Source organism: Python bivittatus, unplaced genomic scaffold (assembly GCF_059951505.1).
Source record: "Python bivittatus isolate LINGU-HERP-01145 unplaced genomic scaffold, Pbiv_v1 ctg000480_np1212, whole genome shotgun sequence".
NCBI classification, from domain to species: Eukaryota; Metazoa; Chordata; class Lepidosauria; order Squamata; family Pythonidae; genus Python; species Python bivittatus.
This window is the reverse complement of record NW_028277075.1, coordinates 565,198-585,118: the sequence shown is the minus strand read 5'-3', so window position 1 is coordinate 585,118 and position 19,921 is coordinate 565,198. Positions and strand designations below refer to the sequence as shown.

The window sequence follows — 19,921 nt, the reverse complement described above, 5'->3', positions numbered from 1 at the left end:
GTTATATGAAAAACTACATCAATTTGAAAAACAGAGAGAGTGTTACAAAAGACTAACACTATCTTATTGAATTAGGAATCTTTTTAAGTGGCACCAGAACAAAGTCACTGAACAGTGCCAAACAATACTAGGAGGCTACTGGTAGATTTTAAAAGCATTATTTTAGCAATGGAAGCATTTAACGTTCACTCTCCCAATTATACATACAAAGGACCCTTTCTTGGAGTGGCCAGGCAACAGGAAAGGTATGCAAAGTCTCTTGAGAGCCCTCTGAGATGACATGCAGTGTAATGGAAGATGAGACTTCAAACTTCTTTTCCCTCCAGCTTTCTTTTTCTTTCTTTTCTTTTCTTTTATGGGCCATGATGGATTGTTGGGCTTCTTTGGCATCATTCATCATTATTAGCGGTCATTCATTTAGTCATCTGGGTAGTCATCAACATGTTGTTTGTCATGACCATACCATGACAGGAGGGAGTACAAGAATGAATTTTCTATCTCTTCACACCATGTATCTTGACATATTCTTGCACATACTTCATACTTTCAGATTTCACAACTTTCCAACCCTTTAGTACCTGGTAATGAATGTATATTATACCTTCAAGTTGTCCTATGACAAGAGCTTGCTGCTGGAGTATTCTTTGGAGGAACTGCTTGATAGCAAGAAATATTGGATCAGAACTGTACTTTGTTCAAGAGAAACAGTGAAAATTGCTTTCCCAAGTCATGTTCTTCCCTTTGTCTCTTAACAAAATATATGCCTTTCATTACTTGTGCAGTTCTGCATATGTCTCCTCCTTGCCAGGCAATGATGTGGAGTGGGATATGTGTAACTGTATTATGGTAAAATAGGAGAAAACATGGGTAAGCCATCTTTAGAAGCCATCCCATATCTGGCATAACATACAGGTAATGTCCTGTAACAAGACACATTTATGGACATGTGCACCAACACTGATGGGCTGTTGATAGTAAAAGCTCTTAGACTGAAGTTGTTCCTTGACAGGTTAGCTGGGACAAGCAAATCATAACTAACATCTATGAATGGATTCATTTACACAAATTCAATTCTTATGTTACCCATTTTGACACTTTAATTTCAAGTTGCAGGTGAATTGAATTTTGGAGAGTTTCTTTTAATCTTCAGTGATGCTGCCCATCTTCTTTGGGACTCATAGATTGGGAAATAATAAAGGCCTTGGAAAATCATAAATAATGAAGCTCTGGAATATCTGCCCTCTAGGAATGAATAAGAGGAGGCACTTGTTCTCCAGTAGTAATAATGGTGGTGCAAACAACTGTTTGTAATAATGATTAGCGGTTTGCTTGTTTATAGCGATTTAAGAAAGACTAATACACTTCCTCTCATTTATACTGTACATTTTTGCAAATGTAAAGGATTGAAAGGATGTGGAAGGAGGGAGTATGTGTGCTTTTAGCCAGGGGGCAGATAAGAAACTGATACCTTTTAGAAAGGAGGAACAGCATAGGAAGGTGCCTTATGTCAGGTCTCACAATTTAGATCACTATTGCCTGCATTATTATCTCTAGATTACCATTCTCGGAAATCTCCCAGCTTTACCTGAAAATACTGTTGACTTAACTAGGATCTTCTGCATACAAACTATATGCTCTGCCAGTGATTCTTCACCATTCTCGTGATAAGGAAAAACAAGTAGACTTATCAGAGAGTGCTCCAATGCACCCCTTTTACAAAACCGTAGTGGCAGCTTTTCTCTGACAAAAGATTGTGATAAAGCCATCTTAGCTTGATTTGATTGCACAACCAATTCCAACTGTTTTGTTTTATTTAAAAAATAACATTTTTATTTAATTCTCTCCCCCCACCCCATCCCTTGGTCTTTTTCCCCCTCGCCAGGTTGGCTTCAAGTACCAATTTTTCTAATCAAGCAGAAAGGTACAGTATAATGAAAATCATTTTTTTTGCCATAGGCCTACAGAACAAACAAAAGTATAAATATTACTTATGTGCTAGAATGTTTGATTTTGAAACAAAACAAAACAGCAATATTAGATGCTTAAATATCTTGGATCCTAGCATGCACTAGTCTATGAAAAGCCAAACTTTTCATAGACTAGAGATAGGGAACTATCTAGAAAGAAATGGGGAACTCATGAATATCCTTTTGGCATAATCATACTTTTAATTAAGGACCTATATGATATGATGTCTTTTGTTAGATAACATCTGAAGTCTCAGATTGTGTGGGAGAAATCCATGATATAGTTCCACTCATGCCTGTATTTAGCATGTGACAGTTCTGCCATGAGAAGAAACCATGTCACTGACTTATTCCTGGTAATCTGGAGTTTCTGGTATTAACCGAGTAGCACAGAAAGGAGCCATCGCACAGCAATTGCACATAATAACTGTAATAGGAGAAGATGCTCGTAGAGAAAGGGAAAATTCACATGGGTACAGACACCTCTTGATTTGTGATAATTTGATTATTCACTATTTGATGACGTCTGCCACTACATAGAGTACAACTTTAATATAGTCCTGCATTTTGTAGTGATATAAAAGATATCACAGAAAAATATTATTAGTAGATCACACCTGCACTATCCTATGTGACACTCTACTTACGTGTTTAATCAAGTAGGAATTAGAGCAGTAGGGTTGGGAGAGGAAGAACAAATGTGCTTGCCTGGCCTCTCGCCATCAAACTCCTCAGATCTGAATCAGAGAGCCTTTTCTACTTATTTAGGCAGCCTGCATGATTCAGAACCCTGGAAAACCCCAAGTCTATGTTTATGTGAAATCTAAGATATTCTGGCACTGAAGGCACATAAGCGCTGAATATTTATTTACTTCTTTTACTCTTGCTGATCTGACTTGAATTGTACTTCTTACTATGTATTAGGCAATTTAGTGCCCTCTTGATCATTTGGATTACAGTTGCCATTACCTATTATTATTGATCATGCAAGTTTAGGCTGATAGGATTTATAGTCAAAACACGTGGAAAACATCAGGATGCCTAGCTTTTGCTGCATGGAGTGTGAAGGGTTTTTTTATACTTCTCCATATGGATTAAAAAGAAGTTTGTATGACAGAAGAGTCTTCACACTGGTGGATGTAATGGCTGCCCTTTAGATTGAATAGCAATAGCTTTATATTAGATCTTTCAAAGGATTGTTGTTTTATTTTTCCTAGTTCTTATTCTCTTCATGCTGCAAAATATGAATATTACTGACTGCCTAGATGTGTTCTTGTTGGTGCCTTCATGATGAAATATTTTAGTAAGATTATGACATTTTTCTTCTTCTTTCTCTCTTCCTTTACTTTAACCCATCACCCCCACAGTATGATGATTCCAGGGAATGCTGCAGGTGTGGCCAAGCAGTTTCTCCGTTGCATTTTCCATCAGCTTGCTCCCAATGGTATATTTCCACAGCTGTTTCAGAGCAACATCAAGGGTAATATGCTGTGCTTATAATTTATTTCTGAGACTCTGCATTATGTTCACATGAAATCCCACTAAAAAAATTGTCATTTGCAGATGGAAGCTTTTTACGAACCTTGGCCACCTCTCTTATGGATTTCAGTGAACTGAGTTCCATAGCTGCATTGAGCCAACTTTTAGAGGTCAGTCTATCACTTCTTTAAGGTTCACTATTAGTACTATTTTCCCACCAGATGTACCTTACAAGTGTTTAATTTTCTATCCTTATATTTTCCATTCTAAATTTTGCTTGTACTGAAGAAAGCTCAAGACATTTATTCAATTGTGTAACACAGGAGTGGGCTTTCTGTGCCCTAAGGCTTCATCTAGCCCTTAGTTCAATTTCCAAAGCCTTCTGCAAGAAAGCAATTCAGATTGCTGGCTAGAGAAATCTGTTCCTTTTCCAGCAGAGCTCTGGGCAGGGAAGAAGAAGAATGAGGAAAGAGAACATGTAACCCCAGATAAATTACTTTGAGAAATGCAGGACTTGACTGAAAAAGAAGTTGCCCATTGTTGTGATGGAGTGAATGTCTGTTTTTTTTTCATGGTGTTGCTCCCCAGAACTCTTGAAAATAGTCATTCATTTCCATCTGGTATGGCACAAACCCTAAAGGAACATGCTATCACTAAAGCAATAGCTCAGGCATTGCATAGTTCCCTTTCACTTAGAGAGGTGATTGCAAATCCCAGGGCTAGGGAAGGAAAAGAAGTGGAAGTAGCTCATTGTAGTGTGTGTATCAAGCTGCGATCCTATACAGATTTCTTGAAAAAGTCTCTTGCAATCAACAGGGCTTCTTTGCAAGGATTTTCTGAAAGTCCAGAAACTGTCCAGCAGTTCAGGTTTCATGGAAGGTTAGCCAGCTGATATAGTCTGGCTCCTGGATACAGCTTAATTAAAGCTATTGCCACCTTTGTTTCTTGAGAAGCTGAGCAGAACTCCTCTACTCAGACCTCCAAAGTTCATGGCATATTCTTCAGCTGGATGGCCACTTGGAATTGGGGCCTCAATCATCTGACTTATCCTGTACCTGTTCCTGATGACTTGATCATGAAGTCAGCCTCAGGTGCTTGATTGTTCCTGATTCCGGAGGCTGACATTTGTCTGGAGCAGGCTTCTCCACATCTGAGTTCTCTGACTTCTAGGGCATTCCTGTGTACAGTGCATTACAATAATCCAAATGGGAAGTGACCAAGGCATGAGTGACTGTGAGCAAGGTCCCCTGATCTAGGAATTGACGTAATTGGTGCAAAAGATGGAGTTGTACAAAAGCCTTCCTGGACATGGCTGCCATCTGCTCTTCAAGCAGAAGCCTTGAGTCAAAGAGGACTCCCAAACCGTACACAAGTTCTATCTGGGGAAGTGCAACCCCATCCAGAACTAAAGATGAAAAGTCTCCAGATCCAGGGGGCCCTGTAACCCACAGCTACATACTCTTGCTTGGGTTGACCTGAAGCCTGTTCTTCCTCATCCAAACCTCCAAGCTTCCAGGATTGAGATAGAACATTGATGGCATCACTTGATTGATCCAGAGTAGAAATGTATCTCATTGGTGTACTGATGACATTGAACAGCGTAGAGAGGCCTGAGGAAGTCTGCAAAGCAAGGCTCTAGGGCTAGATCCCTTCCTCCCACCAACACTGACTGGAAGTAGCCTTGGAGGAAGGAGGTGAACCCTGCAACACTGCACCCCCCACTCCTAAACCCCAAAACCAATCCAGAAGGATACAATTATCAATGGTATCAAAGGCCATTGAGTGATCAAGGAGAGCCCGGATGGATGCACATGAAAGACCCCTTTCTCCACACATGCACTTTCAAATCTTTTTATGCTCTTTTTCTTCTTAAGAGACTAAAGACAGTGCCTCCTAATGTAGCTGATTTGTGGGAAGAAATCTGAAATCTGTGCTTAGATATATACAAAATGAAAATTCCTTGCTATTTTTATTTTACATCATTTGCCTGAATGGCTTGCTTATTTTCTTAGGGCTTAAACAACAAAAAGAATTTGCCAGCAGGAGGTGGAATGTTACGCTGTTTGGAAAACATTGCTACATTTATGGAAGCTCTGCCAATGGACTCCCCAAGCAATCTTTGGACTACAATCAGCAACCAGTTTCAAACTTTCTTTACCAAGCTACCATGTGTTTTGCCCCTCAAGGTAGAGTTTGTTCAAACTAGTTTCATTCCAGTATGTTCTGGGAAAGACTTGTGTCTGAAATTCTTGAGAAGCAAACCCTGCTGCCAATCAATGTAAACAATGCTCGACATATAAGGCAGCTGTCTATGTTCTTCTACTTTACCCTAATCTACATGTATTTTGACTTATACATATGTATTTTGGTCAGACTGTTTCTTTTTAACACTTGTGGGAACTTGGGGGGTTGAAATGGAGGTAGAAATGGGATGGGGCAGTGGTGCCATTCCTGATTGGGCCACAAGATATTATTTTCTTGAAAAAAATAATTATGGAAAAATCAAGAAGTCATGGCTGCAAAGATGGATCTGCTTATTTGCTCTGATTGATGCCATTAATAAGGCAGTTCCAGTGCATATGTGAGGACCAAGGATTCTGCTTAGTGCCACCTTTAGGCCCCAGGGACTGTGGAGCAGGCCAGGTCCCATGTTGAACATACCTCCTTGTCTAAAGATGTGCACTGGCCAGCATTGCCAGGTTAATGTGCTACACCAGTCCCCAGTGTGCATATCTTTAACTTATTGTATTAGCCAGTAACTGTGTCTTGCCAGTATCATAGTTTATCTGCTGTCCAGCAAGCAGCAAGGCGTAGGCACCTGTGAAGGTCTTATATTGCTTTCAAAGAAAGTGACTGAGGGCAATTTGCCCAGCCTGCCCCAACTCTACAGCTTTGTGCCATTGGTCTCTGAAGGTTCTGTAGTGTTTCTCATATGCTTTCAAGCATTCTTTGCATACATCAGAGCTAGGAACTTGGTTTCTCTTTCTTTTTTTTTAAATTAACACATAGGTTCTTTTGGAAGCCAGGAATTATGCCGAATTCTGTGCTCCCTCATTGTGTAGCTTTCCCTTTCTTTGATAAATCTGACGTCCCCAAATATTGAATGAACATGTGAAGAATGGCTTGTAATTCTTCTGTATCCTTCTCCTTTATCTGAAGTGTTCATTAGATTCCAGTGTAAGAATAATGATCTGTTTGCTGAAGATTCCCACCAGTAGTGCTGCCAGGGTAAGTTAAAGAAAAAATAGTTGGGAACTAAACAGCTGTACTAATACAGTAAGATTTTTTTTTAAAAAAAAAGATATTGTATTGGGTATCTGTATTTATTCTCCTATGCATTTTACATTTTAGAATTCTCCTGGATAAAGGAATTAACTGAAGCATAAAATAGAATAAGTATAGGTGTCCTGCATCACACTTATTTTGCAGCTTTTCTCTCTCAAGATAGATAAACCTCTCTTACTTCCGATCATTAAGTCTTGTTTATTATTTTTTAGCAGAAAAAGTTATAACTGAATGAAATTTGTTATATTAATCTTGAAAAGAGGTCCTTGAATCTCATAAGTGGGAGGGGCTTGTTTGTTTGTTTGTTAAATCAATTTATATGGCCACCCATCTCCCAGCTTTCATAGGATTAAAACTCAATACAATCAACAACAGCAGCAACAATAATAATCCTAGTTAGCTGCTGCAAGAAGATCGCACAGACTGACTATAAGCAACAGCATGACAAAGTAGCAACAATGATGCGTTGGAATATCTGCAAGAAATACCATTTGCCTGCAAGCAAGACCTGGTGGGACCACAAAACAGACAAAGTAATAGAAAATGAAGAAGCTAAAGCGCTCTAGGACTTTAGAATTCAAACAGGCAAGCACCTGCCTCACAACACCCCAGCCTTAACAATTGTTAATAAGAAAGACAAAAAAGTCTGCACAGTGGACATTGCAATATCTGGAGACAGCAGAAAAGAAGAGAAAGAACTGGAGAAAATCACAAATTACAAAGACCTGCAAATAGAAATAGAACAACTGTGGCAAAAGTTGATGGTTTTTTTGTATTGGGGATTTTACTTTGTAAGCCACCCGGAATCACTGTGTATGAGTTGGGCAGCCATATAAATTTGTTAAATAAATAAATAAATAAAAGCAAAGATAGTACCAATAGTAATAGGTGCCTTGGATGCAATCCCAAAACATCTGGAGCACCACTTGAAGACATCAGCATTGACAAAATCACCATCAGTCAATTGCGAAAGGCAGCTTTACCTGGAACAGCTTACAAACTGCGATGATACCTTTAGCACCATCAAACAACAACATCTGCCTATCCCAGGTCCTTGGGAAGGACTCAATAGATAGATAAAAATGCCAATCCAGTCTAAACATCTGGCTGACTGTGCAACCAACAATAATAATATATAATGGCAGTTGAGGACAACAACAGTGTCCATAAATAAACAGCCAACTTGTGGATCAAATTAATAGTAGCTATGCAAAAGCCCTCCTGACTATTGCTGTCATTTGTTCCTGAAACTGGAACTAGAGGTCCAGGAGAACTCCCAAATTGTATACTGGTTCTATATGAGGTAGTACTATCCCATCCAGAACTAAAGAACAAATCATTGGATTCTGGAGGGCCTAAAATCCACAGCTACTTGGTCTTGCCAAAGTTGAGCTGAAGCCTATTATTCCCCATCAAGGCCCCTACAGTCTCCAGACACTGAGAAAGCATCTCAACAGCATCACTTGGTTAGCCCAGGGAGGGGATTTATAATACTGATGAGACTTCACCCCCTGCCAGCAGATGAACTCACCCAGTTGCTTCATATAGATGTTAAACAGGAGCAGGGAGTGTCAAGCCCTGAGGAACTCCACAAAGAAGAGGCCTTGGACTAGATCTCTCCCCCCATGCCTCCAAAACCAGCTGGAACTGGGACTGACCCAGAGGAAGGAGAAGAACCACCATAACACAGTGTTCTCCACTTTCAATCCCTTGAACTGGTCCAGAAGGATACCATGATCAGTGGTATTGAAAGCTACCAAGATTCCATTTATTATATGGTTGGGCGTTTATATCTCCTTGTATTTGTTTGTCTGTTCAATTTTATGGCTCCCTATCTCAAGTTAATGACTCTGGCCGTTTCAACAATGTTGAAAAATATAAAAAACAGAAAGACAACTCTCCCTCCCCCAAAACAACACACATAAAATAGTAGCTGGGGTAAAAACAGATCCATCCATAACAATTAACATAGCCAATGCACAAGCTCATCCCCACCTCCTGACCCCCATGCTTGGTGATGCTTAACTTTGACATCAGATGCATTATCAGAATGAGAATCTGCAATTAGCAAGTTTAGCAACACAACTCTTGAGGGGCTCTTTCTAGAGAATTTTATTTTATCCCTAATTAATTTATTTATGAAATGTATAACCTGTTTCAGTCCATCTGGACTACAGGCAGTACTCAACACACATCTATACCTTGATGACAGATGACTACTGTTGAACTGCCTTCACTGTGAAGCGTTGTTGAGGTGCAGTGAAGAATCAGGAAGCTTCTGACGCCTTCAGTCTCCAAAAGAGTGGGCTAAATGATCTCTCCGTTCTGTTGCTTGCTCTTCCAATGACCGAAGCCAGCAGTCTGAGCCAACTTTCTGCATTTATCTAGTGACTATCTCAGGGGAAAAGTTCCATTTTCCCCTGAAACATCCTCCAGGAGTTCATTCAAGGTACTGGCTGGGAAATTTCTAAGCATCAGCCATTAGAATGAATCAGCTTGGACAGCCACAGCCTTGCCCCTTCCAAGTGAAAAGTAAAAGTTTTGTTATGATGGAAAATTTCATAACACGTGCATTGTGTATTTTGCTGAGGCACAGAAATGTTCTGACATTATGATATTATTATTATTACAGAGTCTGCTGGAGCCATTTTCAAAATTGCTGAGCTTTGTCATTCAGAATGCCATCTTTACCCTGGCTTATTTGATTGAACTGTGTGGCTTATGTCACCGAGCTTTCACAAAGGTAATTCAATTGTACACATTTTAAAAATTCTGTAGAGGAAGGTGAAAATAGTACCTTCCCACAGAAACATACAGAGTATTGTTCTTTTCAGCAGAACACAATTTTTCAAAATAAAGAATGCTATAATCCTCTAGTTGGGATTAGGGTTATACATGAAACTTTGACAACAATTACAGTGGTACCTCGGGATACGAACTTAATCCGTTCCGTGACTCTGGGCGTATCCCGAGTTGGTCGTAACCCGAAGGAAATTTCCCCATAGGGTTCAATGTAAATCCGGTTAATCCGTTCCGCCCTCTGAATTTGGTCGCACCCCGAGGCAAATTTCCCCATAGGGTTCAATGTAAATCCGGTTAATCCGTTCCGCCCTCCGCCCGAATTTGGTCGCAACCCGAGGCAATTTCCCATAAGGTTCAATGTAATTACCGTTAATCCGTTCTGGCGTCCACGGACCACACGGAAAGCGGCCGGGCGCGGCGTGGTGCAGCGCGAAAATGGCCCGGTGCAGCGCGGCGCGGCGTGAAAACGGCGCGGCGCGGCGCGAAAACGGCCCAGCGCGGCGCGGCGCGAAAACGGCCCGGCCCGGCGCGGCGCGAAAACAGCCCGGCGCGGCGCGAAAACGGCTGCGGACCACGCGGCAGGGCCGGAAAAACAGCCGCGGACCACGTGGCACGGGCGGAAAAATGGCCGTGGACCACGTGGCACGGGCAGAAAATGGCCGCGGACCACGTGGCACGGGCGGAAAATGGCTCGTACCCCGAGGCGGAGTTCGCAAACCGAGGTAAAATTTTGGGGCCAGAGCTGGTCGTAACCCGAAAAATTCGCAAGCAGAGGCGTTCGTATCCCGAGGTATCACTGTATTTTAAACGATTGGGCAAATTTAAGTTGACCTCCTTGTTTCGAGATTTAAGATAACTCACTAAGAGATAAAAGGAATCCACTGGAAGGACTTGCATTTTGTTAAATAAATATCAGGATGTGACAATAGCAGCAAGAGTGCCGTATCATGTGACAGACTAGTTTTATGAATTAGTGATAAAAGTATCACGATCTGATGTTAATGCTACAGAAGTGTAATATATATACTTTTTTGTAAAAAACAACAACAACACTATCCGAAATATTTCCGTTCCAGAGGCTTTGTCCTACTCTTAATTTGCACCTGGTACTGATTTTAATGGGAAGTGGATGATAATGAAATATTTAGCTTTTTCCTAACACATCACAAGAGTCCATAGTGCATCCAATCCACTGAAAACTAGCATGGTATAGTGGTTAAAAAAAAAACAGGTTAGGGCCAACTTCAGTTTGACACACCCAGGATTGCTCTCAACCAGTTATCATCTAGGAAAAATGAGCAAACTCTGGTGAAAAGCTTCTGTTTAAGAACACACAAAGACATGCACGCTTATTTATTTGTTTAGTAGTCAAAGGCCACAAAAGGCTGAGTAATAATCTTATATTGCATATCAATTCGCCAAGGTAGGATTTCACTGATGACTTTGGTATTTTAATCTTAGATAGAATTACATACCATTTAATTTTTTTTCTTGAAAAAAGATGGGAAATTGCTCTGTCATTTCTCTGCTTATGTAGCCAAAATTCAGAAGGAAAGGCACAAAGAAGGGCCTGGGGGGCCACCTTCTGCTTTATGCTCTAGATTTTTTCTGTTTTGCTTAAGCTCCTCTGAACCAGCTCTCATTAATAATATGTCACAATTATTTGCTCCAACATGAGGTCTCTTGGGGATGGACTCTAGCTCAATACCAGAGTATTGCTAGCCAAGCTCTGCATGCTGGAAGTTGCACATTCAATTCATAGTAACTTCAGTTAGAAGCATCAAGTAACAAGTGATGGGAGAGTCACACTGAGGGCAGACAAAACTGGGCTAGATGAACAAATCTAAAAAAGGGCCTGCTAGAAGGCAGCTTCTCACACTTTCCTGATCATAGATCAGAAAAAAATTACCTAGGATTTTCTTCAGAACCTTTCCTAGAAGCATCAGATCCCTTGTTCAGGTGTGCGTTGTTGCAACAGAGAAGAAAAAAGTATGGGTCCTTCCATACTCACCACATATGGATGTCTTTTCCATAAGCCTCTTTTTTGCAACTATAGCATCTTGTCAATAATCCTTGAATCCATCACACACCTCACAATCAACTTTTTGTAGGAGTGGTGACTATCTAGTCATGTGACAGGAATATCTCTGGCTTTTCATGTTTCTGCACAAGAATGGGGCTATGTCAGCCAGATAGTTTCATATCTAAATGACTTTTCCATGTGCAATTGTTTTGCTATTGTAACTTCAGGACTGTGCATCTCATTTTCTATTGAAGTCACAGAATGGATGGTTTTGGGATTTCTTACTTGTGATATGTAGTCAAGGTGGACTCAGCAGCTCAGTTTGCTGATAGCTTCAGGTGTAAAGTCTCTGCTCTCATTTTTGTAATACAGCAGAGGGGAACTTCTGAGACTGCTTTATGCCAGTTAAGCATTTTGTCCATTTAGCTCTGTATTCTCTATCAAATTGGCAGCTATTCTCTAGATATCAGGAAGAAAGAAGTGTTTTTTTTTTCCTGGCATCATGAGCTATGTGTAATTTCTTTAAGTGGAGTTATAATCTAACACTTCCAAATATAAGGCATTTCCTCTTTTTGGTGCTGCATTTTATGAGCAAAATAAAATGGGTAGCATCCTTGCATACTATATAATTGTATGAATTTCAGGTAAGATGGCCTTTTTCATAGCACTCTCTAGAATGCTACCCCTTACACACAACAGCATACAACCACATACATTACATTACATACAACGGTAGGCTGAGAGTTGCTTGTGGCCCTCAGGCTGCAGTTGCCAAACAATGTTTTGGAGCTTTTGTGATAACCCTTGGGACATTCGTATTAGCTTCTCTCCCACTGACTGCAGACATTGGGTTGAAAGCTTGCAATAGCTCTCATTGCTATTTTATTCTTGAAATAGCATTCTTCTGTTTAGCTTTGGATTTTGATATCCTAATTTTACTTCCTCTGCTTTATTTAATATGGACAACCACAGTGTTAACCATAGGCAAAAGGTTTGTCCTGCTAACCCCCAGAAAAGTGGCAAAAAGCTGGAAAATTATGTCAGAAATAAAGGAACTCCAGAAATGTGATCATATTGTTTGAAAGGCTTATTTATGTATCAACATTTGATTTTTTTTTTTACAAATAATGTGTCAACATTGCTATGTGGTATTCTAAAAAAATTAAAAGCCATGATTTTTTTTTTACATTTCACTTATCTATTTAAAGAGCACTCAGACTGTCTAACAACTAAAAGTATAATTAAAAATACAATCTGCATTCAATGTATATAATTAAAAAATCAATCAGAATGATGAGTCACCAAATTTAGATGAAGGTTCAAAAATAAAATAAAATATTATTGAAAGACTAAAATATTTGCCCAGTGAAGAAAATAGCAGCAGACTACTGTATACACTGCCTTTTTTGGACTTCTCTGATGACTGCAGTTTTTTGCCTTTCAGACTGCAGTAGCTATGTAAGCCCAAATCTCTCTGGCCTTTAACCATCCTTCCTCCTAAAATTTGGAAAGTCTGAATTTTAAAATTGGAGTGGCTTATATAACATGCATTTGTACCAATAAATGAATTAATCTAATTATTTTTGCAGAATTTGATGTTTGGTGATAAAAGTATAGTATCAGTAGGAATGATTACTTTCATCATAGACACCTGGTTTGATTTCAGGGTTTTTTTTATGGAAGCTTGCTATTTCCAGTGTTTGTACTGTACTTCCCAACTAGAAAAATAAGAATAAGAATAAAAATCTAGTAAACACTCATATCTATTAATTGTAGGGGCCACCAGAGTATATATAACAGTAGAACAAATCAGTTTCAGTAAGTGAGTAAGCCCTCCTTCCTTTATCTGTGTAGCAGGAGAAATTGTTCAATGAACCCTGAATCTGTAGTGATTCTATGGTATAGAAATGGAACAAATAAATACATTCTAATGTCACCACAAGCATTCATTATCTAATTATCTATTATCCAAGGGATCATCCTTTTCCTACTCTTTGCTCAATGTTGAACCATTTCTGAAGCTTTACATTTATTCTCATGCATTCTTTATTTCCATTATAACTTTCTTTTTTTGTGTTCAGCAACCTTCAAATCCATATTTGCAAAAAAATTGCATAATTCAAGCCTATTCACTTTTTCATGTGTTTTCTGTAAATTAACAAATGCACAATAGACTTCTATTCTCACATTCACACATTTCTGAATGACTTTGTGAAGAGCAAAAAATTGAATGTGAAGAGAGAGAGAGAGAGAGAGAGAGCGCACGCCTCACTGCACTTCCCAAATTTTGCCCCCAATAGTGTTGGGCTCTGTGACAAGCCCTTGTCACATCATGCAGTGATGGCTTTCCATATGAAGTAGCCAAGTGAAGTGCAAACAAGTAGACCCTGCAACCCAAATGCTAAGTTTTCATGCCACCCAATCCTCAAAGGCTCTAGGCAGCTAACAGTCTCATTCTGCCAAACATCTTTTCTCACATTCTTCGGCGGCACTCTGAAACTTAACTCTTTTCACTCAACATACCAAGTGGCTTCCACATCCTCTTTCCTTATGTCTCTGTTGTAAGATTATCTTTTAATACTGGCATGAACAAGAAGGCAAGGTTTTTCTTAGCAGCCCCCCTGCTTTAGAACACCCTTCCCCGGAGGGTACCAGGTGCCTTTCTTACTGACTTTCCACAGAATTGACAAACAGACTTGTTCAGTGGGCTTTCAGTGACTAATTATTCATGTTGATGGCTTAGTTTGGGGGGCTATCTTTCATTATCCTTTGTTCCTGATGCTGGTTTATATTGATTGAGTTTTAACTTTGTAAACTACCCAGAATATTTTTACACAGCCTTTGTACTTTCTCTTCCTACAATTATTTTGCTTTCACTCTAATTTCTTTTATTTCTTTTCTTTTTATTTCCATGTCCATTTTTTCCCAATATCCACTCTTGTCAATACCAGATGTGGTCTGTCCCACATTCAGAGCCTCTCATTGCCCTTCACTAATTCTGTCAATTTTTCATCATAAACAATCAAATCTAATGTGCTTTTTGATTCATTCCTTTTCCATGTGTCTGTATGAAGATATTTATTCTTCTTTTAAAAAATTACTTTTTCTAAGCTGATGCTCACCAGTCACCATTCCCATTTATTTTGTGCCTCAGTAGGGCCTCATTACTTTTTCTGTACTCTCTTGTCTCATTCCTAACCATCCATTTATGTCATATAACAAAATATCTTCCCCCTGGATCACATTCATTCAGAACGTTGCACAATTTTCCCCCAAATCTTTCCTGGCTTTTCCATAATTAGCATTCACTGAAGTGAAACATGTAACTATCAACACCCTATGGATTCCTACTTCCATACAAACCCACAATAACCTAGATGTCACCAATTCATATTTTCTGGCATATATTTTAGTCTTTCCATTCATAATTAAATCTATATCTTCACTTTCATTCATTCATTCATTCATTCATTCATTCATTCATTCATTCATTCATTCATTCATTCAGACGATCTATTGTATCCTTCCCCTTTCTCTTAGTTTCACCAACACATAACATAACTATTCTTTTCTTTCTTTCATTCTGTTCATTAATTCATGTTCTTTGCCATTTTTTCCTCTTTTACTCTATGGTGTACTCTTCCATATGCCACAGTTGCCATCAGAAGAGTTCATATATATTGACCATCACCATAATGGCTTGGATCAACTGAGGATTTAATATAATTTTTTTTAGTAAAATAGAGAGAGTATAGTCTAGGTTACCAGACTTAGTCATATCTATGCAACTTGAAGCATTCCCTGCTGTATAGACAATACCTATCAGTTTTGGCACACTTTGGCCAGTGTGCCACAAATGCAACCAAAGCTGAATTTTATAGGAACTACTTTGCAAGCCAAAATACTGTTTCCCTTGGCCTACCAACTTGGATGTATTACAGTGTATGGATGACTCTCAGGATTCATCTATTTTTCTTTCAGTTCTATTTTGGGTTAATATTTTCATTCACATTCTATAGCTGAGATCCTAAATTCTCACTATTGAAACTCCTCTACTTTGATGTTTCCACTGATGGAAGTGAGAGGCTGTTTCCACCTGCAGCCCCTCTGTCCTCCTTCCCCACATTTGATCTGGAACTTGTGGGACTTCTAGAACAGAATAGCAGTTGTCACAGAAACGATAGGGGGAAGGGAAATAGGTTGATGTTCAGGATCCGAACATCTACCTAGGGATATATGTGTACAAGCACATAAATATGCATATACATACATCCATGCATGCAGTAGATATATGTACAGAGTGTAGCAAAAGTCAGGCCCCACAGGCCAGTAGATGATCTAAAGGAGATCATCACGTTAAAATTTGTGAACAACAGAGAAAATGTTACTGTACTTAGGAATGTTCAAAGATCATCCACCAGTAAGGAAGATCATCTACCAGTAAGAAGGGTTTAGGGGAAAATGGCTACCAATTCAAACATTTAATGTAAATTTCATAATAAATTGTCCATGGGGCCTGACTTTGGGTACACTCTGTATGTGCAGGGAGATATAGGGAGATACAGATGTCAATATTGGCACACACATACACTTACATAATATTATGATACTAAAAATATGGTTAACACTCATTTTCTTTGTTTTAGGAAAGGGATAAGTTCTATTTATCCCGCAGTGTCATCTTAGAGTTACTGCAAGCTCTGAAGTTAAAGTCACCTTTGCCAGACACCAATCTTCTGCTTTTGGTCCAGGTACAAACGATAAAATAATAGTTTCATAGTGAATATTTTTGTCCTTTATCTCTTCAGTGTTTAAAAGGTTTGAGGTTAAATGCTTTTTAAAAAATTGCTGCACCGTTGAAGCACTGTTACATGCTGTCATCCATCCAACTAAATTGTGCCACTTGAAGCAGCCAAATTCACCTTTCTGCAAAATGCTTCATGCTGTGAGGTATTTCATCTTAATGTCAGTTCAAGACCGTTATATTTATGGCTATATGTCCACTGTATTTCCTTCTCCTGTATATTTGTTGTTGGTTGTTTCTTGTGTTTTTAATTCTCAGCTGGAACCAAAGTCAAATGAGATGATCTCCAAGGATAATACAATAGAATTTCCCATTTAAAGTCCTTCATAACCACTTCTTGATTAAAACACACCTGATATTAATAAATCTAGCTATTCCAATCTGTCTAACAGAAGAGGAAAAAAATTAATGAGGTGCAACTATTAGCAACTATATTTGAAATTATCTTTTCCAAAGTAGATGAGAGATGAAGATAGCTTTTAAATCTTATCTTTCCCCATGCGGTTAGTTTATATGTAAAAATAAACTAACATTGAAGAGTAAAAATTTCTCATGTACTTGAAGAAACTGAATGTGATCACTATGTAACTAGAATCTCTCATTACTACAGAACAGCATTGAATAAAATATAAGAACATTTTTTTCTGGATCAAACTAAGGATTATGCAGTTGAGGCACTACACAATTTAGTAGGTATAAAACCATAACTCCCCTTTGTCTCCTTTTTTCCAAGCTGACTGTACTAGCAGAAGTAAAAATTATTTGATTCTTGAGTCAAAGCTGAGGTGTGTTATTCTTAAACACATAACAAATCTAGATATGAATCTAATAGATAGTGAAATATTTCACAATTAAACTTTATTTATTTCTTTTTGTCCAACTTATGTGGTTTAGGACAGTGTTGTCCAAACTTGGCCACTTTAAGATGAGTGGACTTCAACTCCCAGAATTCCCCAGCCAGCTGGAATTCTGGGAGTTGAAGTCCACTCATCTTAAAGTGGCCAAGTTTGGACAACACTGGTTTAGGAGTTACTGTTAGTGAGCCTACAGTAATGTAAATGTTTTTAGGATTTTTAACTATTTTCTTCTTTAGGAAGAAAAAGAAGCATAAGTTCCCCATATACTTTCAAAACAGTGTCAGAATTGCTCCTGTTATAACAATAATATTATTTCTAGACTGTAAGAAGTGGTAGTGTGGGACAGTAGATTTGAACTAATTGGAATTTTGGAATTGTGAACACAGAATGTATCCCAGAATTCTGTGGCACTGTGGTGCAAGTTTCCTTCAACGGGTGCGTCAATCTGAAAAACAGAAAAAGCTCCATCCAAAAGATTAACTGAGAGCTCTCCATGTTTGGTAAACAAGACCCTGCTCATGTCAACAGTTCTTCTTTGAGGCTAAAGGATTCACATTACAAGAGCTGGAGTGAAAGAACAAGGCAGATGTTACTTATTCAAGGCAAATTGTTTTACATTTTTATATATAGCAGCCTGGCAGTGGCTGACCTCTAATGCAAAATGACTGGTCTGGCAATCACTGGCACTTAACCATGTCAAAATGGCAATCAGCTGAAACAGAAGTGACCAGGATGGCCCATGGCAAACTGCCAAGCTCTGCAGACTTGCTCCTAGGGTCACCCACTGTTCCTCATGATTGACAGCCACTTTTTTCCATTTGAAGCACCTGGCTGTGCTTACACATATTCTTATCTAAGTTATTCTTTCTCATAAGCAGGGATGCATTAAAAACAGATGATATTGGCAAGTATGTTTTCTTATCCTGGAACTGCACCAGGAGGAGGTTTGGCATGGTCCAAAGAGGTAAAAGAAGATTCCATAATTCTTCAAAAAGGTCAGTTCCTGGGCTGATCAATTTTGCACATTCAGGAGCACAGGAGGCATGGAATAGAGAACTGGAGTACTCATCACATCCAAACCAATGAAACACTATTTTTGATACTAATAAGTTAATATTAACAAAAATATTAACATATTTATATAAAAAGTAACACAAGTATTAGTTTTTGCTTTTTAGGAAGAAATTGAAAGATTTCACTAATTGCTGAAGATATTCTATTAAAAACAAAAGACTGCTTTGGGTGGTATGTTCTTGTGCTGTAATTGCTCTGTTTTGGCTACGTCAAACTGAGCCTGACCCAAGGGGCAAACCTACAGTGCTGTGCATCATGCCGTGGGCCCTGTTGGTCACTTCTGTTTCAGATGGTTGTCATTTTGATATAGTTAAGTGCCAGACCAGTCATTCTGCAGTAGAGGACAGCCATTGACAGGTGGTTGTATTTTAAAATGTAAAACAATTTCCCTTAAATAAGTGACATCTGTTATGTTCTTTCATTCCAGCCCTTGTAATGAAAGGGGACCTCTTTTGGTCCCAAGGAAGGAAGATGGAAATGAGTAGGGTCTTGTTTACCAAATATGGACAGCCCTCAATACATCTTTTGGGATGAAGCTATTTGTGTTTTTTGGATTGACACACTTGTTGAAGGAAACTGGTACTGCTTTGTATGGAGCCATAGCAGTGCAATTGCACAGAATTTTGGGTTATGTTCTGTGTTCACAATTCCAGTTTTAAATCAGTTCAAATGTACCGTCTTGCAATATTACCTCTAAGAAGAATGAATGTTCATCACCACTTGTTAACTGGTAGAAATGGGATCTGGGATAGGTAGGCCTTTGGTCAAGGGATGACAAGAGGAGATGGAAATTGCATTCTTATGATTGCAAAAAGATTTTTATTACAAGCATGGAAGAACACCCATCTCTGTTAATTATGCAGTGGACGTAGTCCCCCCACAGTAAGTATTCTGTTAAGGAGGCTCAAATTCATTAAAGATTAGGCTATTGATTGTTAGTACTGTTGATGATTGTTTACTACTTTCTTAATCACAGGCAACATTGTTAAATACCAACTGCTAAGGAACAACTACCCACCCTATTATCCATGTTTGCGAGCTTCCTGAATATCTAGGGCTGTTGTGAGACATAAAATATTGGATTAGTAAAGTTTCTCTTAGGTTCTTTGTTCTTAATTCATACATTTATGGAAAAAATTTAAACCCAAAGAGTACCATCTATCTTCTTTCTTGTCAAATGAGCTCCTAAGGAAAAGTGGGCTATAAATCAAATAAATAATTGGCAAGGTTGCAGTTCTTGCCAATTTTCTTTTACTGATTCACAACATTTTATGAACAGTTACATATTGCGTCTTGGTAAATAAAAAGATGTGGAGGCAAATTCTTATTCTTGAATTTCCCACATTGAAAGAATGGAGGAGGAGATTCTATAAATATGACTAAATTTAGGACAAGGAAACTGTTTTTTCCAAGAAAGCTGGTCATGCTACTATATGAAGGTTTAAACCAAAAATGCTGATTGTAATATCTCTCCAATATTTCACAGCTATGTCTTTTCCCACTCTGCTGGTTGAGATTCTGTGCCAATGTGAACATTATCTATGGATGGTCAAGAGAAAGAATAATGTCAAACAGTTGAAAGATACTTTGGAAGGTCATTTAATCCAAATTTGTGCTGGTAAAAGCAATC

The 19,921-nt window shown here is 38.7% G+C and overlaps 1 protein-coding gene across 1 annotated transcript in view; it reads left to right on the top strand.

Moving 5' to 3' along the window:
• UNC79 (unc-79 subunit of NALCN channel complex) overlaps positions 1–19,921 on the top strand; it is a 130,582-nt gene that overhangs the window by 92,295 nt on the left and 18,366 nt on the right. The window contains exons 38-44 of the mRNA XM_088145212.1: positions 1,883–1,921; positions 3,335–3,447; positions 3,531–3,616; positions 5,459–5,632; positions 6,606–6,674; positions 9,364–9,474; positions 16,203–16,307. Coding sequence (XP_088001338.1) covers positions 1,883–1,921; positions 3,335–3,447; positions 3,531–3,616; positions 5,459–5,632; positions 6,606–6,674; positions 9,364–9,474; positions 16,203–16,307 — 697 coding nt within the window. The remainder of the gene's footprint in view (positions 1–1,882; positions 1,922–3,334; positions 3,448–3,530; positions 3,617–5,458; positions 5,633–6,605; positions 6,675–9,363; positions 9,475–16,202; positions 16,308–19,921) is intronic.